This window comes from Hibiscus syriacus, unplaced genomic scaffold (genome assembly GCF_006381635.1).
Source record: "Hibiscus syriacus cultivar Baekdansim isolate YM2019G1 unplaced genomic scaffold, ASM638163v2 tig00109972_pilon, whole genome shotgun sequence".
NCBI lineage: Eukaryota > Viridiplantae > Streptophyta > Magnoliopsida > Malvales > Malvaceae > Hibiscus > Hibiscus syriacus.
Genome location: NW_024062543.1, coordinates 357590 through 376698, shown reverse-complemented (window position 1 = coordinate 376698; position 19109 = coordinate 357590). Strand labels below are relative to the sequence as shown.

General features: G+C 32.1%; 1 protein-coding gene across 1 annotated transcript; it reads right to left on the bottom strand.

The window, feature by feature from the left end:
• Positions 1-3218: 3218 nt before the first annotated feature.
• LOC120211236 (glycine-rich protein 2-like) lies at positions 3219-4107 on the bottom strand. Its single transcript, XM_039209829.1, has one exon. The coding sequence runs from the start codon at positions 4057-4059 to the stop codon at positions 3472-3474; it is 588 nt and encodes a 195-aa protein (XP_039065760.1). The 5' UTR covers positions 4060-4107; the 3' UTR covers positions 3219-3471.
• Positions 4108-19109: the final 15002 nt, after the last annotated feature.

Genomic DNA, 19109 nt, shown 5'->3' with positions numbered 1-19109 from the left:
CGTTCAACATTAAATAGTTGAAAGTTATTTTTAATATCTACGTTCAATATCAAATGACCTTAATTGAACGCATAAATATAAAAAGTTAAAAAACCATTATTATTTTAGTCTCGCTATTAGTGATTTACTATAGATTATTTGATTTACACCAAAAATAAACCTTCAACGGCCTAAATGAAAAAAAAACAAAGTTGTTTTTTGATTCGTGACTAGAATAAAATGTGGGAATCTTAATGATTTTGCAGCCCTGAAAAGGCTAATATGTTGCAGTGGTCAAAACTATCTTTAATAAGAGGGAAAAGAAGAGATATTCTCAATGATTTTAAAATCGGATCGAACTTTAAATCGATAAAGGTATTGATTCATTGATTCACTGGTTTAACTAGGTATAAAAATTTATATAATATTCAAAGCAATATTAATATATATAATACTCTTTTTAAGTTTACAATATTAAAAGGTATAAAAATATCACAAGTCATAATATATATAAGTTAAATACCATAAAATCAAGTGAAACAAAATGATTTAAATCAACTACAACATAATATTTAAGAATACTTAATGAAATTCATCAACATTTAAATAAAAAAAATACATAATTGATACAAGTATTAATCATCATAATATTTATTGAAATTGATTCCCTCAAATTCTAAAATATTGAGAAAAACTTCTTCATTAGTTGAAGTGTTGAGCTACCACCGCCATCACCACTTTAAACTTAAAACTCCATAATATCACTTTAAACTTGAAAATCTACAGCATCAAGATCTTCATCACCTAACAATATGATAAATAAATACAAAGTTAAATTTAAATTCACAAACAATACTTAACAATTAAAAGTAAAAGTGTAAAACATATTAAATAATAAATATAATTATATAACTAAAATCATAAAATAAATTTGAGGCTGAAAAAATCATAACAAATTACGTTGTTTGATTTAATTTTTTTTTAAAACAGAACCGACGGTTCACACCGATTTTGTCGATTCCCAACCGATTCTACCGATTCTTTAGCAATTCATTGCAAAAATAGTTTTAAAAACTGACCAGACCGGCCAAGCAACCGGTTCCCAATTCAACTGGTCGAACCGGTCGGTCCAGTCCAATTTTGATAACATTGGATATTCCTATTGCAAGAGCATGCCACCTATGGCAAAATTAAAGGGTTTCAAGGCTTTCTCGATTAATTATTAAAATTGGACCGGTCGGTTCGACCGGTTGAACCGGGAACCAATTGTTTATTCGGTCCGGTCAGCCTCCAAAATCAATTTGACAATGAACCGGTTGGAAACCAACAAAACCGGTGTGAACCGACGGTTCAACCGGTTCTTTTTTTTAAAATTAAATCAAAAAAAATTTTATTATGATTTTTTCAACCCTAAATTTATTTTCAACCCTAAAAAATCAAAAAACAATTAAGGTTAATCTTTACTTGTTTATTTTAGTTATATAACTATATTTATTATTTAATATATTTTACACTTTTACTTTTAATTGTTAAATATTGTTTGAGAATTTAAATTTAACTTTGTATTTATTTATCATATTATTAGGTGATGAATATCTTAATGCTGTGTAGTTCAACTAATGAAAAAGTTTTTCCAAATATTTTGAAATTTGAAGAAATCAATTTCAATGAATATTATGATGATTGATACTTGTATAAATTATGTACTTTTTTTATTTATATGTTGATGAATTTTATTAAGTATTAACCTTAAATATTATATTGTAGTTAATTTAAATTATTTTTTTTCACTTGATATTATAGTATTTAACTTATATATGTTATGATCTGTAATATTTTTATATCTTTTAATATTGTGAAATTAAAAAAAATATTATATATATATATATATTACTTTGAATATTACGTAAAATTCTTATAAAATATTATTTTATATAAACCGGTTCAACCGTAATTTAATCTGATTGAACCAATATCTTCACCGGTTTAAAGTCCAATTTTAAAAACATTAAAAAGCATTTCCTCTTTATGCTGTAGACAACAAGACATATAATATCGGGTTGGGGGACAATGCCTTGTTTTTCAGATTTAAAGGCTCGAACCCAGGTTTTCCTTTGGAATGATTGCCCTCAACCAACTAACAATGCTCTTCCTCCAGCATGCTTCAATTACAAACTTAAAATTCCTCAAAACAGTTAAAACTTTGGAACTCGGAACTTTTGGTCTTTGGCTACAAAGGAAAATTGTGTCAAGTAACATATCAAATTGATTCAGAGTTTCAAATTGATGGTAGGTAATGTAATAAGTTGGTTGTATCGGCTTAGTCGATTCACTACTGGCTTGGGCAGAGAACCGTAGCCAATGGAAGAAGTTTAGATTTGGGCAGAGAACCGACTTAGGTCCATATGACCATTGAGATCAATATAACAAATAGAACCTCAATTCTTAGTCATATATGCCGGGAATGAAGTTGCCTCCTATAGGAAAATCTTCATTTCCTAAAAGCTGTAGCTTTGTAGGGAAAAACCCTAAACCCAGGAATTTGGAAAATGAGAAACCATTAGGGGGAATTATCCATTTTGTATTACACACAAGGCATCCAGCACGACCAAGAGCCTATGACTAAAAGAGAAACCCTTTCTTGTGTCCACTAGAGCCAAAGCCATGCAGCAGGGTTTCCTTTCAAAGTTCCCTCTACAAAGTCTAATCGTTCAAGCTCTTCTAAAACCGACATGTCCCAACTAGACTGGTCGACTAAAACCGACTAAAAACCATAATAGTAGGCAGGACTCAACCATTTACTGAACCCTTCTAAACATGGTAAAGGGTTTAAAAGCAAAGGACGACTGGCAATTAAAAATGGAGGGTAACCATTTTCACCATTTAGTATAAAGATACAAACAAGAAACACAGTGCCCTCACATTCAACAAAAGAAACCCAAAGAAAAGGGAAGCTTTCTGCAAATGTCAATCTCAAAAACATTGGATCAATATACACACATAAATTTAAAATTCGAAGCGCCTAAAATGAAAGCAAATAAACAAGATAAAACGCCTGCTTCCAATGTAATATTTTAACAGAGAAAGTATTAGAGTTGGGAGATATATCTGATCTTATCATATACTTGAAAATGATACTCATGGAAGGTAAGAGCTGAGCCAAACCATCAGTTTGTATTTATATAATATATCTATACAAACACAGATAACAGCGAGAGAGGGATTTAAACATAATCTCCTTTTCATCATTGTGCACATCAAGACTAAAATCCACTCCACTGTAAGACCAAGGAAAGTGCCCATTAAATAAAAAACCCAAGAAACAAAAACAAGTAAACTGACTAGGACTAGGAGCAATCCATCTTCAAAAACCCAGAAAAAAAGAAACAAAAAGTATCATAACATAGGATAGCAATAACCAAAACAAAAGGAGCGAAAGAGAAAAGGTGGTTTAGATGGAGATGTGAAAGATACATTTAACCGCATTCGAAACTAGCGACCGCTATTGGGACACTCCCTAGCGAAATGCCCAGATCCTCCACATTTGTAACAAGCTATACCTCCTCCACCGCCGCCGCCATATCCGCCACCGCCACCACCATATCTGTCTCCGCCGCCACCCTGTCCACAATCACGCGCCAAATGGCCCATCTCACCGCACTTATAACAAGCACCGCCGCCTCCGCCTCCACCACCGCCACTATATCCACCTCTTCTACCACCTCCACCATAGCCTCCAGATCCACCACTACCACCATATCCACCACCACCATAGCCACCGCTACCGTATCCACCGCCACCGTAACCGCCGCCGCCACCACCGCCGCCCCGTCCGGATCTCGTGGCGCCTTGGACGGGGTTGCCGTTGGGGCCAGTGACTTCAAGGGCCTTGGTGCGTCCTTCAGAAGAATCGATAACGAACTCGACCTCTTCGCCGTCGGCGAGGCTACGGAAACCCTCGGATTGGATGGCGGACTGATGAACAAACAAATCGTCGCCGCCGTTGTCGGGGGTTATAAAGCCATACCCCTTCTGATCATCGAACCACTTCACCTTCCCAGTCTGCCTACTCTCACCCATCCTCTTCTAAGCAAAATCCCCAGAAAACAAAACCTCAGAGAAATAGGAGAAAAAGATGTGAATATGAAGCGCAAGCGGAGTTGAGTGGGACTTTATAGTGCAGATCAGAGCCGTGCAAAACGTGTGAGTGCCACGTCAGATTAGGGCAAGATATAATAATTAGGGTAAAGTATAGTAATGTCACTTAACTTTTCTAAATCTTTCATTTAGGTCTCCCAACTTTTAAAACTTGCAATGCAATCCTCTAACATTTAGTCCGTTTACAATATGGTTCTCGACGTAACCGCCAGTTTGATGTCGTTACACTGCCGTTATAACGTTTACAATATGGTCACTGAACTTTTCAGACGCTTGCATTTAGGTCCCCCAACTTTTAAAACTTGCAACACATTCCTCAATTTCATTATAAACCCTAAATTCCTTTTCGATCTCGAATTTCTTTTTTCTCTTATCTCTTCTCATTTTCAGCGTAACTTTTAAGTCGGGGATGCATGAAAATTTCCAATCTAACTTTGAATTATGTGGAGGTGATGACTTGAATAAGGGTTCATTGAGAGAGACCCGACTAAAGGAGTATCAGGACCATCAACAATTCAAGGTGTAATGTTAGATACATGTCATCTCAGGTGAAGCATAGATTTTCGATAAAATTCTTGTGAGAAAAAAATGGGGTTAGAAATGCAGAGTTGACAAATACTACCAAGATGAACTAAGTATCATTGTTGAAAGTCACTAACAAAGTTTGAATTATTTTGTATAAATGTCATATAATAATTTATTCGTTTAATCCTTGTGGTTAAAGATTTTCCAACAGACACCTCTCAGTCTCTTTCGCAACTCGAAAGGTATCATGACAGGGTCAAGTAGGTACTCCAAATATACTACCCTGTAATGATTCCTTTCGAGTTGCGTGCATACATAATTGTCTTCTAAAGCTATAATTCAATACAATTCAACTGTAAAATTTCCAAAACATGTAAAAAATCTAATTCGTTCACGATATATCAGTCTCATAATCAACATGAACTTGTTAAAAAGAATACGAGCTCACAGGACGCCGAAAATCACATGTCGGATCAATACAATTCCTAGTAAACTAGTACCAGCAGTCTTTCGAATTGAGTCTGGCAATTTCACTATGTCGATACTTACAACAAATTCCCTAATTTAAAGAAAAATCAAACAAGAATAAAAAAAATAGCCTATGACCCTCTCTCACTTCTATTATGGTGGACTGAATATCTTTCATAAGGAATACTAAAAGTTTTGATTAAGAATAAAAAAAGAAAATTAGATGGTTTTGGTTCAAAACTAACATTGAATATTCATATCATTGACATGCAGTTCCAGAAACATAAAAATTTCAACAAAAAACACATAATGCGAGCTAAAAATAAGAAAGTGCGAAAGAGGAAAATCTTACTTCCGGATAGCCCAAAAGAGAAAATAAATACCTTATTGCAAGTGAAGAGAGGCTAAAAAATAAACGCAATCGGTGTTGCGTTTCAACAATTCTTCCTCCATTTTTTATTTGTAAAAAAAAGCTGAAAGACAAAGTAATGTTTGGGTTTACAATTTTACATGGCAGAAAATTGAAGAACAAAAACCAAACAAGAGTGCATGTGAGCGAAAGAAGGTGAGAGGTGAATGCGCTGTTTGAGATTTCATTATATTTGATCATTTGTTAGAAAAATCTTTAACTATAAGGATTAAACGAATAAATTATTATATGACATTTATATAATATAATTCCAACTTTGTTGGTGACTTTCAACAATGGCACTTAGTTCATCTTAGAAGTATTTGTCAACTCTGCATTTCTAACCTCATTTTTTCTCACAAGCATTTCATCGAACATCTATGCTTCACTTGAGATGACTTGTATCTAACATTACACCTTGAATCATTGATGGTCCTGATAGTCCATTGGTCGGATCTTCTCTCAATAGACCCTTATTCAAGTCAACACCTCCATATAATTCAAAGTTAGATTAGAATTTCACATGCATCTCATACTCAAAAGTTACGCTGGAAATGAGAAGAGAGAAGCGAAAAAGGAAAATTGAGATCGAAAAGGAATTTGGGGTTTAGAATGAAATTAAGGATTGTGTTTCAAGTTTTAAAAGTTGGGGACCTAAATACAAGCGCCTGAAAAGTTCAGTGATCATATTGCAAACGTACTAACGACAGTGTAACGACGTCAAACGACCAGTTACGTCAAGGACCATATTGCAAACAAATTAAATGTTGGAGGATTGTATTATATGTTTTAAAAGTTAGAAAGACCTAAATGAAAGCTTTTAAAAAGTTCAGTGACTATTACTATACTTTACCCTAATAATTATTAGTATTAAGCCATTGTTCTTAATTAAAGTAAGAGCCAAAACGACAGCGGGGTTTTAGAGGAAGGGATCGGACGGCTAGAGATGTAGGATAGGTAGGTAAATATGAAGCGTTTGATTATAGCTTTAAATTTTTATTATTTTCAAAATCATACTTAATATTTAGTTTTATTTCATTTTAGTACCCACCATTAAAGGCTTAATGAGTTTACTATCAATTTTTATTCGTTTTAGTAACTAAATTTTTTTTTTCAAATTTTTAAAATTTTATACTGTAACGTTAAATGAAACAAAAAATAAATTTCAAATATGATTATAAAAATATTAAAAATTTAAATACTAAAATAATAATTTAGATATTAATCACATAGTTTACGTTTGATTATATGATGGAAAAGTGCGTTTTGGGAGTTCGAAATTACCAAGGAGTTCAGGGTAAAAAAAAGTTATTCGGTGGAACCCACGGTGAAAAGTAATATTTTTAGGAAAAATATACGATGAAAAGACGATCTTATCTTATCTTATCTTATCGCTTTTATGTACGAATCGATCTATATCTATTTTCAGACTATACGGAACCAATAAATAGTAATGATAATAGTCATTAATTAATAATTTATTTAGGGAAAAGTAAAAAGGACTGGTCAAAGGGTAAATTAGAAGGTTTAAAATATCAGTAACACTGACACTGGGACTGAGACCGAAACAAGATGGAGTTTTCCATCAACAGTTCTTTGTCTTTTCAACAGTGGAATTTGAATATATTGAGTTTGATTTGATTTTAAAAAATTTAAATTATTAAATGTGATTCAAATTTAATATCAAAAATTGAAATTTGATTTGAATTTAAAATAATTGAATATAAATTATTTTATTTTATTCGATTAATGTTTAAACTCGAATTTAAACTTTAAATATATGTAAATTTAAAATTATATTTTTATTTTATAAAAATATATAATATTATATTAATTTAAATAATATAAGTTTGATGTATTATTTTTTGGAGTTATTTCAAGTTAAATATTAAGTAGTTTATTTCAACTCGTTAAGAAATTAAATCGATCTCGAATTCGAATTATATGTTTATCAAATTTTGATCGAACCAAACTCGAATAACTTAAGATTTATTTTGTCTCATTTACAACATAATGATACATTCATTATTAAAAAATGTAACATATTAACCTAAATAAATTGTATATTAATAGATTAATTATTAATTTGGCTAATTGATATATTCTAAAGAGCTTTAATAAATTAAGATATTAATCAATCAAAAATAAGGATTTGAGTTATGCATTTTATAATATCTTAATAATAATTATGCCAACATCGTTGATATAAGTGGTTGTAATTTAATAATTTGAGTTTATAAGGTCAAGTTTGAATTCTACTATCGTCACTTTTAGTAGATAATTTGTAAATTTCTATGTAAATCCTAATTGAATCTTACGTATATTTTAACCTAAATTTTATTGTACCAAAAAATAATATTTTATTAATTATAAATATTTTATACGTTTATAAATTATATAATATATATTTGGTATATCTATTGTACGCCCATTAACTAAAATATGTTTATGGTTAACTAATTGTAGTAAAATATGACCTGTTAGCCTTTAGGCTTTTCTGGCAATACCAACGTATTTAAGTAATTGTCGTTTTGTAAGGTCATAATGAGAATGCAATTTTTGTTTTTCTTCTAAACGAATACAATAATGATATTTTTTATTGGGACGCGATTAGTTTCTAATATCGCTTCCGGCTCTAGGCCTTTTACTAGTTAGCCCTAGTAAAGCGGCCAGAAGACATATTTTTTGAAACGAGACCCTCGGTAATGTGACATAAAGACTACTTATTAATTTGAATTTAATTGAAATTTTATAAACTGAAATAAAAATTAAACTAAATGAAGTGTACTACAAATATTAATGAGATGAATTAGATCAATATCCATACTTTTGTAACCCCATCAGACTGATGCGGGTGGGCTGATCTGATTTGGGGTGTCACATTAGGATCACTTGAGTGGCCCGATCCGATTTGGGGTGTCACATTAGGGTTACTAGAGTGACCCACCGTAAAAATCTCAGAAAAATTAATTTTTTTGTGAAAACATGTAAAATCATAAAATCAATTTATAAATACAAAAGTAAAATTTACTAGTATTCAAAAATAAAATAGATTATCAGATTCATATATAAAACAAAATACAACCTACATGCCCCCTAATCACATGCACCGTACTCCGCAACCAACGCCAGTGGAACTCCCTTACTGATGTCAATAGTTGCACATGTTTGATTAGTTTAACTTGAAATAATAAGTTAAAAAGTGAGTTTTGGGAAGCTTAGTAATACATAACTACGTATTGATGCTATAGGACATGCATATAAATGTAAAACAATAAAATTTCCTTATTGAATCATACGTATACAGGTTTTTGGGATAAGATGGGGTCTACTGGTAATTCATCGAGTAAAAGCCATGAAGATCTCAATTCATAGAAAACATTCAGAGTACAATGTTTTTAGGAGATTGAAATAGGGTGACTAGTGTGTTCCAACCAAAACCAATGAAAAATATAGATCTTTTTAAAATAGTAACCGTTTAAAACATGTTTTCAAAACCATAATAGAACCCTCCAACCGAACATCGTTATGCAGTTCCCCATAACTGCATCCATAATGGATTACCCTAAGCACACAGTAAAGGGAGCCAATCTAAGGGAATGCCTTGGGGCATATGGGCCTACCCAAGGGTATCTTTAGGTCCGTAAGGATTTACCAACTGGATTAGGACTGAACCTCCAAACTCCAGAATCCTACCCATATAAAATCTAGTATAAATCAATTTTAACCATAAACCGTAATATCTAAATCATGATATAGTAAAATCTCGTAAATGTAACAATGAAATAAACCATATAATTATCCTCCACATGTATACCATATATAGTCCCATGATTAACCCAAGGGAATGCCTTGGGGCCTGAAAGCCTACCAAAAAAAGTTTTTCGGGGCCTCAGAGCCTACCCAAGGTTCACCTTAGGTCCATAAGAATTTACCAGCTTGATCAAAACTGAACCTTTAGCCTACCCAGATAATCCCAATAAAATAGTTGTAACATCCCAAAATCAGAGCTAGTAACTAAAATGTAAATTTTGGAAACTTTGTGCTCAATTTCGAAATAAGTCAAAAGTTTAGGGATTTAATTAGAAATTATGTGAGTAAGATTGATTAGTAAAGATTGAAAGAAAGAAGGGTAAAATGGTCATTTGACAAGAAAGATTTTTATCTTTCTTTTGTAGGCTATAAAACACGTGGGGATTAAGAGGAAAAAGGGAAGATTTCTTTAGAAATTTTCTTCTTTTTCTTCAGTTGTGGACTTCAAGAGCAAGAGGTGAGTTAATTTCAGCTGGTTAATTCTTAGATTTTTTAAGTTGGGTTTTATTCCTTACTTGTTATAAAAGCTTAAGGAAAGCTTAAATAAGCTTAAAACATCAAGAATGAAGATATAGAAAGGAAATTTTATTAAGGGTGTAGAAATGAATTATTGATATAAAGAGGTTTTTTAAGTTTTATTGATGAATTTGACTTGTCATTAGAAGGATTAAGAAGTTTAAAACATTAGAAATAAATTTAGAACACAAGGAAAGTTTGATGAAATTCTTTGATTCAAGAGTTATAGTGAGATATTGAAGATAATAAAGTGTTATAGTGTTTAAAGAGGGTTTACATATGTATGGATAAGTTTAAGGGAATGAAGAGAGGTAAATAACTAGAATTTGGGGTAAAGTATTGGAAACTTTTGGGCTAGAAGCATTTTTTAGGTAAGTGGTATCGATACCTATTGAGTGGGTACCGATAATACAAGACAATTTATGAGGAATTGATGCATGGGGTATCGATACCTTTATGAACAGTGCCGATACCATACGGAAGAGGTATCGATACCTATGTGGAGGGTATTGATACCAAGGAACATCAAAGCAAATTTTGGTATCGGTACCCTAGCATAGGAGTATCAGTACTGTGAGGGTAGTACCGATACTACTTAGGTTGGAAAGTTGAATTGGAGTTTTATTTAGTTTGTATTGATATGAATCGTAGCAAGTAATTCGAATCTCAACATTCATTAAATCTTGTATTCGTGTAGATATCGATCGAGAGCAAGGTCCGGACAAGTTGACAAGTGATAGTCATAGAGGAAAATATAAGAGATCGGTATTGACTAGTGAGGTCAGGTGAGTGCTTACTACTAGGTATACGAAGTTTTATGGAAATAAGACTTGTGATTGAGTCTATTTCCATATTAAAGTATATGAATTCATGAACACAAGCATGTGTTTGTTATGATTTGTATATGTGCATAAGTATGACATAAGTTAGTGATTTATGTAAAGATAAGAGAGTGAAACATAAATTATAAGATATGATCTAAGTTATTATATAAATATATGATATATGTTATTAAACCGGATAAATGTGATTAAGAAAAGATGAATATAAACTATGTGAATACAAGTATATGTAATATGATATATAACTATGAGATAGAAGAATGTTATATGATATATACATATATGATTGCATAAGTAGAATAATGATTAAGATATATATTGTGTGAATATGACTTGTATGCATTATATGTCATATGAACATAAGAGGATAAAACCTAAATTATATGATATGAGATAAGTGAAGGTATGTATATATGATAGATGTTATGAAATAAGATATATATGGTTACATGAGATATATGAGAAGAGGTATATGTGTTTATGTGAAAAAGAATACAAGCATGTGTTAAGCCATGTTATATGTGACATGTGAATTATATGGAAATGATCTATGTGTAAGTGAACTACGTGACTATGAGCTTATATGAATATGAATATGTGATATGAATGTGTATATGTGAAATAACATAAGCGACAATGCCCATGTTATGTGTAAAGAGAGCTAGAGATATAGTTGACATGCCAAGAGTCGAGGGTTCTATGTGGTCATTCGGGACATAGTGGTCATTCGAGACATTTCTACGTGGTCATTCGGGATAAATTCATATGCCCCTTGTAACATCCCAAAATACGGGTTAGTGACTAAATTGTAAAACTTCAGAATTTGGTGATTAAAGTAGGATGATTGAATAGTTTAATGATTTATCTGGAAGGATTATTAGTAATTATTAACTGAATTGAAGGGCAAAAGGGTCTTTTTTAAGGGAAATAATTAATTAAAGAAATGTTATATTAACCACGTGGAAGGGAAGAGAAATCTACAAGCTTCCAGAGTTCTCTTTCTCTTCTTCTTCCTTCATGCGTGGGAACCCAAAACAAAAGTGAGTTTCTGGTTAGTTAGTTTCTTGTTAAATTTAAGATTGGTTTATGATCATTAGATGATAACTAAGCTTAAGAAAAGCTTATATTGTCTTTAAACCATAAGATGAGGAGTACATGAAGAATTAAAGAAATGAAGTAGAAAAGTGAAATATTGGATTAGAGTTCATAATAAGAATTAGAAGTGGGATTTGACTTGTCATCAAGCTAATTAAGGAATAGGAAGTGTTAGAATTAGATTAAGAACATGTTGGAAGTTGAGTGAGATTCTTAAATTTTATATGTAGAATTGGATTTCTAAGTTTTAGAGGTATGGAATGGATAATAATTAGTTTAAGTAAGAGTATGCAAGTTCGGGATATAAAATGAGGGGAAATATAAAGTGTTGAGAAGAGTAGGAAGAGATTTTCGTGCTAAAATAACATTTCTGGGCTATGTGCATCGATGCACATTCAATGTGTACCGATGCATCAAGGATAAATCCCAGAAATGGTTCAAGGTGTATCGGTGTACTCCTTTAAAATAAAAACATCGAATGGGATTTATGCACCGATGCATAGATAATGCATCGATGCACCCGTCAAGGGATGCATCGATACATGATGTAGTGCATCGATGCATACTTTCATTAAAAGATAAAAATAACTTTCTTTTTAGCCTAAGGAGTGATAATTTAGAATATATCAATTAGTATACTGATATGTATCAATGTATTACTATGTAGATTTAGAACATAATCTCGTTCCGGAACAATTGAAGGATTATAATCGAGTCAAAGCAAGGCTAAGGTGAGTACATATTAGAAGTATGGTACAATGGAATAAGACTTGCGATAAGTCTAATTCCTATGTTGATTTTTATAGCACAATAGTTATGAACATGCATACATTATAATTATTATGATACATGCATAAAGTATATATGTTCATATGATTTGATAAATGATATATGTGAATAGATTCAAATGCACATGTGACATGGTAAGTGATATAAGTTGTGTGATCACAAGAGAAATGACATGAATACATGAACATATGAAACATAAGAATAATGCCGATGGTATACGCTATGAGAGCTATATGTATAGTTGGTATGCCAAGAGTCCAGGGTTCTACGTGGTCCTTCGGGACATATATGTATCATTTGGAATATTTACAGGGTCTTTTAAGACAGATTTTATCCACTGGAATATGTATATGGTTCTTAAGGAGTGGTCATTCGGGACAAATAGAATACATAGGTCCTTTGGGAAAAATTTCATAGCCCTTAGTGGGACCCATACGAACTGTGGTGACAGCATAGTGCATAACCTCAATATACTCGAATACCTTAAGTTCTGAAAAATGTACATGGGCCTATAAAAGGTTATCAAAGGTAATTGCATTGTTATAGTTATATGCTACCATATTATTATTGTTTACATTGAATTGTATATGACATGATTGAATGGATAGATTGCATGTTCATATTCATACGAAATGTATTATTATTATATTTATATGTCTCAATAAGTCTATGACTTAGCGTGTGAGTGATTTACACGTAGGTACAAAGAATCAGGAAGAGCGAAAATAGGGTGGCAAGAACAGCAACACTGTTAGAAGATCAGATCAGAAGTAATAGACAAAATATGTCTTTTATTGTGTATAGTGTTGGCATGTAAGAAAATTGTTTGTTACAAATGCTCTGATCAGTTTTGTCTTGTTTTGGTTAACTTGTGTAAAGTAACAATGTTATTTTAATGAAAATTTTAAATTTCCTTTTTTTTTTTGTCAAGAGTCAAAGTTTGAAAAGTCAATGTGACACCTCGAACTCGTATCCGGGTCAGGTATGGGTTGAGGGTGTTACATTTAATGGTATCAGAGCTACGATTTAGTCGATTCTCAGCATAAACTGGAGTCTAGAGTGTCCTATAAAGTATCAATGCCAATAAAATAGTGAAAACTTCTGATATGATATAATAGTAAGTATGTTGTTTTGCTAATAGAATGATATGATTATGTTCTTATAGATGTTCAGACATGGTAGCTCTAGAAGTGAAGAGGGAGATGATAGTCCCGCTGAAAGTAGTAATTCACCTGCCCTGGCCAGGCAAGGTGAAGAACATGCACCTTTTGGAGTGCCTGTAACTGATCAAGATGTGTTCTTCAAAACACTGGACGCGGTATTTGCGCGTTTTCAACCTTCTGTTAATTCAACTTCGAGAATGAATGTTGCAAAGAAGTTGAAGGGTTTATGAGCACCAGAGTTTAAAGGTGAAGCCAAAGAAGGTCCTGTTATTGCGGACCTTTGGCTTAATGATGTAAAACTTATGTTAGATGGTCTCCACTGTTCTAATGTAATGAAGTTAGATGGAGTAGTCTCATTGCTTCGTGGGCAAGCGAGAATCTGGTGGACAAACGTCACTCTGAGAATGACAAGTGACCAATTGACCCGGTCGTTGTTCTTAGAAGGGTTTAAACACAAGTATATAAGAGACCAGTTTATCAGGCAAATAAAGCAAGAATTCTTGAACCTGAAGCAATTGGATCGCACTATTTATGAATATGAGTGTGAATTTAACAAGTTAAGTCATTTTACGGCCGAGTTAATTTCGATAGAAAAAGATTCGTGTCAATGGTTTGTTGAGGGTTTTCACCCAAGGTTAAAGGAGATGCTGATAGTATTAAACTTGTCCTCATTTCAAGAGGTATTAAATCGTGTTAAAGCCTTAGAGAGAGCTCAAAATGAAAGATTTGGGAATCAAAGAACCCAAACATCTAAAAGAACTGGGGCTTCATCAAGTTTTGTACCACCTAAGAGAAGTAGAGATTTTGGGTTCCGACCTCAAGCACAATCAGAGTCGATGGCATCCGTTGCAAGAGATTCAAATAAGATGAGAGCTAGACAAACTCAATCTGTAGGGTCTGGTGATGGACGAGCACAACAGAGTCAAATTAAACAATGTGAAATTTGTGAAAGAAGCCATAGCGAAATATGTAGGGCAATTACTGGAGCTTGTTTCCGATGTGGTAAAGTAGGATATTTCATGAGAGATTATCCATTGGGGACAGGAGAACCAGTACAGTCGGAGCGATCTGCTTCGATGTCTCAAAGGAGAAGAGGTAGAAGTCAACTTGAATCCTCTAGTCAACAGGAAATATGCTCCACTGCTCGAGTGTATAATATTAATGCTAATGAAGATTTTGATGATCCAGAGATGATAACAGGTACCTTTTTATTATGTAATAGATACATTATGATATTGATTGATCTATACTTGCATATTCATATATTAGTAGTAAATTGATGTGAGAATTGAGAATTCAATTAGAAGTTATTTATAGTGATATGGAAGTGAAAAATTTGTTAGGGTACAGTGTTAGGATAAATAATATATGTTGAGAATGTTCCATTAGAATTCAGATAAATGAATTCCCTGTTAAATTGATGGAATTATTATTCAAATGATTTGAAGTAAGATTGGAAACTATAGAATTAGAGGATCTTTATCGTTTTTGGAAACTATAGAATTAGAGGATCTTTATCGTTCTGAAATAAAGTAGTTTCTTTAGTTCAGTGACAAGATAAGGTAGAAGGAATGAGTGTTATTAGGGGAATATTAAAAGAACAAGTGATGTATACTATTATTTTGGAGGAATTGGAAAATATATACATCAGTAATCAGTTTATAAGACAAAGGTAAATGGAATGTTTGAATAAGAACCAATGAAATTGTATTATGGATAAGTGAGAATGAAGGTTTGATAAGTTAAGTAAATGGAGTGCGAACTATTTTTGATTGGGAAGAATGTATAGTATATGAATGGTTTGATGGTGGGGTATGTTTTATTGGAAGAAATGAGTTGAATAATAAAGTAGTATGATAGTGAGTGTAATAAAGATAAAGGATTTGTATGTTTGGATGAAGTAAGAATTGACAGAAAAGTTTAAAATGATAAGGAGGGATAAGTATAAGGGATATGAAAGGAATGTGAGAGTATCAAGGAAAAAGGTAATGGAAGAATTAAAGTAATGGAGTAAAGGTTATGATAGCACAAAAGATTTATTGAAGAGGTGATATGTGAAAATGAATAGTAGATGTGTAGACAATATCTTATCTCCTTGTGCAATGAAAATTCGAGGATGAATTTTCTAAAAAGGGGGGAGATTTGTAACATCTAAAAATACAGGTTAATGACTAAATTGTAAAACTTCAGAATTTGATGATTTAAGTAGGATGATTGAATAGTTTAATGATTTATCTGGAAGGATTGTTAGTAATTATTAAGTGAATTGAAGGGCAAAAGGGCATTTTATAAGGAAAATAATTAATTAAAGAAATGTTATATTAACCACGTAGAAGGGAAGAGAAATCTACAAGCTTCCAGAGTTCTCTTTCTCTTCTTCTTCCTTCATGCGTGGGAACCCAAAACAAAGGTGAGTTTTTGGTTAGTTAGTTTCTTGTTAAATTTAAGATTGATTTATGATCATTAGATGATAACTAAGCTTAAGGAAAGCTTAAATTATCTTAAAACTATAAGATGAGGAGTACATGAATAATTAAAGAAAGGAAGTAGAAAAGTGAAATCTTGGATTAGAGTTCATAATAAGAATTAGAAGTGGGATTTGACTTGTCATCAAGCTAATTAAGGAATAGGAAGTGTTAGAATTAGATTAAGAACATGTTGGAAGTTGAGTGAGATTCTTAAATTCTATATGGAGAATTGGATTTCTAAGTTTTAGAGGTATGTAATGGATAATAATTAGTTTAAGTAAGAGTATGCAAGTTAGGGATATAAAAAGAGAGAAAATGTAAAGTGTTGAGAAGATTATGAAGATATTTTCGTGCTAAAATAATATTTCTGGGCTATGTGCATCGTTGCACATTCAATGTGTACCGATGCATCAAGGATAAATCCCATAAATGGTTCAAGGTGTATCGATGCACATCATGTGCATCGATACACTCCTTTAAAATAAAAACATCGAATGTGATTTATGGACCGATGCATAGATAGTGCATCGATGTACCCGTCAAGGGATGTATCGATACATGGTGTAGTGCATCGATGCATACCTTCATTAAAAGATAAAAATAATTTTCTTTTTAGCCTAAAGAGTGATAGTTTAGAATATATCAATTAGTATACTGATATGTATCAATGTATTACTATGTAGATTTAGAACATAATCTCGTTACGAAACAATTGAAGGATTAGAATCGAGTCAAAGCAAGGCTAAGGTGAGTACATATTAGAAGTATGGTACAATGGAATAAGACTTGCGATAAGTCTAATTCCTATGTTGATTTTCATAGCACAATATTTATGAACATGCATACATGATAATTATTATGATACATTCATAAAGTATACATGTTCATATGATTTGATAAATGATATATGTGAATAGATTCAAATGAACATGTGACATGGTAAGTGATATAAGTTATGTGATCATAAGAGAAATGACATAAATACATGAATATATGAAACATAAGAATAATGTCCATGGTATACGATTTGAGAGCTATAGGTATAGTTGGCATGCCAAGAGTCGATGGTTCTACGTGGTCCTTTGGGATATATATGTATCCTTTGGAATATTTACAGGGTCTTTTGAGACGGATTTGATCCACTGAAATATGTATATGGTTCTTAAGGAGTGGTCTTTCGGGACAAATACAATACATATGTCCTTTGGGATAAATTTCATAACCCTTAGTGGGACCCATACGAACTGTGGTGACAGTATAGTGCACAACCTCAATATACTCGAATACCTTGAGTTCTCAAAAATATATATGGGCCTATAAAAGGTTATCAAAGGTAATTGCATTGTTATAGTTATATGTTACCATATTATTATTGTTTACATTGAATTGTATATGACATGATTGGATGGATAGATTGTATGTTCATATTCATACGGAATGCAATTTTATTATATTTATATGTCTCACTAAGTCTATGACTTAACGTGTAAGTGATTTACTCGTATATACCAAGAATCAGGAAGAGCGGAAATAGGGTGGCAAGAACAACAGCACTGCTAGAAGATTATATCAGAAGTAACGGATAAAGTATGTCTTTTGTTGTGTATAGTGTTGGCATATAAGAAAAGTGTATGTTACAAATGCTCTGATCAGTTTTGTCTTATTTTGGTTAACTTGTGTAAAGTAACAATGTTATTTTGATGAAAGTTTTAAATTTCCTTGATTTTTCGTCAAGAGTCAAAGTTTGAAAAGTTAATGTGACACCTCGGACTCGTATCCGGGTCGGGTACGGGTTGAGGGTGTTACACCCCTAGTGTGACCTTATACGATTTATGGTGACAACATATGTGCACAACCTCTATGTACTCATATATGTATAGTTCTCACATATGTACATGGGTTAACAAAGAGATAAAATACAAAGAGATAAAATAAACATATTACATGTGATGTATATGTTTTTGTGATATGAATTGTATTATATGATTTATATGATGATGTGTGTATTGTTTGGTTAAATGACTCATATATTGATTAAAAGGTTGGGTACAAGAAGATATGATTAAAAAATATAAATGATAATAATATTGATAGTAGAATAAGGTTATTGATGGAAATAATGTGTGATGTGTATATGCGTACATTACATTATATATAATGTTATATTGTTTTGTATGACATTATGAGATGATATGTTCATATTAAGTAGTTAGAGTTTCCTTTATAAGTTAAATGCCTCACTAAGTTATCGACTTAACGTGTGAATGTTTCACACGTAGGTTTAGAAAGTGAGAAGAGAAACTAAGAGGAGCAAGACAAGTCGACATTTTCCTTACGAAGTTCAGATAAGAAAAGTAATGATTAATATGTATTTTGTTCTTTTGAATATAGTTGGCATTTACTATTAGACTTGAGTTGAATATGCTCTGATATGTTTTGTAAAACTAATTGATCTTAATTAAAGTAAAATATTCATTTTCTTAAATTATGAATTTAAGATTTTGTTGAATTGTAAAGAAAAGCATTTTAAAAAGTCAATGTGAGGGTCAGATACGAGTTGGGGTGTTATATTTAATGGTATCAGAGCTAAGGTTTAGTCGATTCTAGGCTTAAACCGAAGGTAAAAGAGTTTTAAATTATATACATGCCAATATAAAGTGAAAAATTCTGATCTGATAGTGTAAGGAGTGTACTGTCTTGCTAATAGAATCATATTGATACGTTATAATATAAGTATGATAATGAGAGTTTCGAAAGAAGTGATAGACCTGATGGTGATAGCATTTCAACTGCTCTAGCCAGGAAGGATGAAGAGTGGACACCTCAGGAAGTGCATCGTAAGATTAAAGGGTGGATTTCAGAAAGTTGAAATCATGTTAGAATA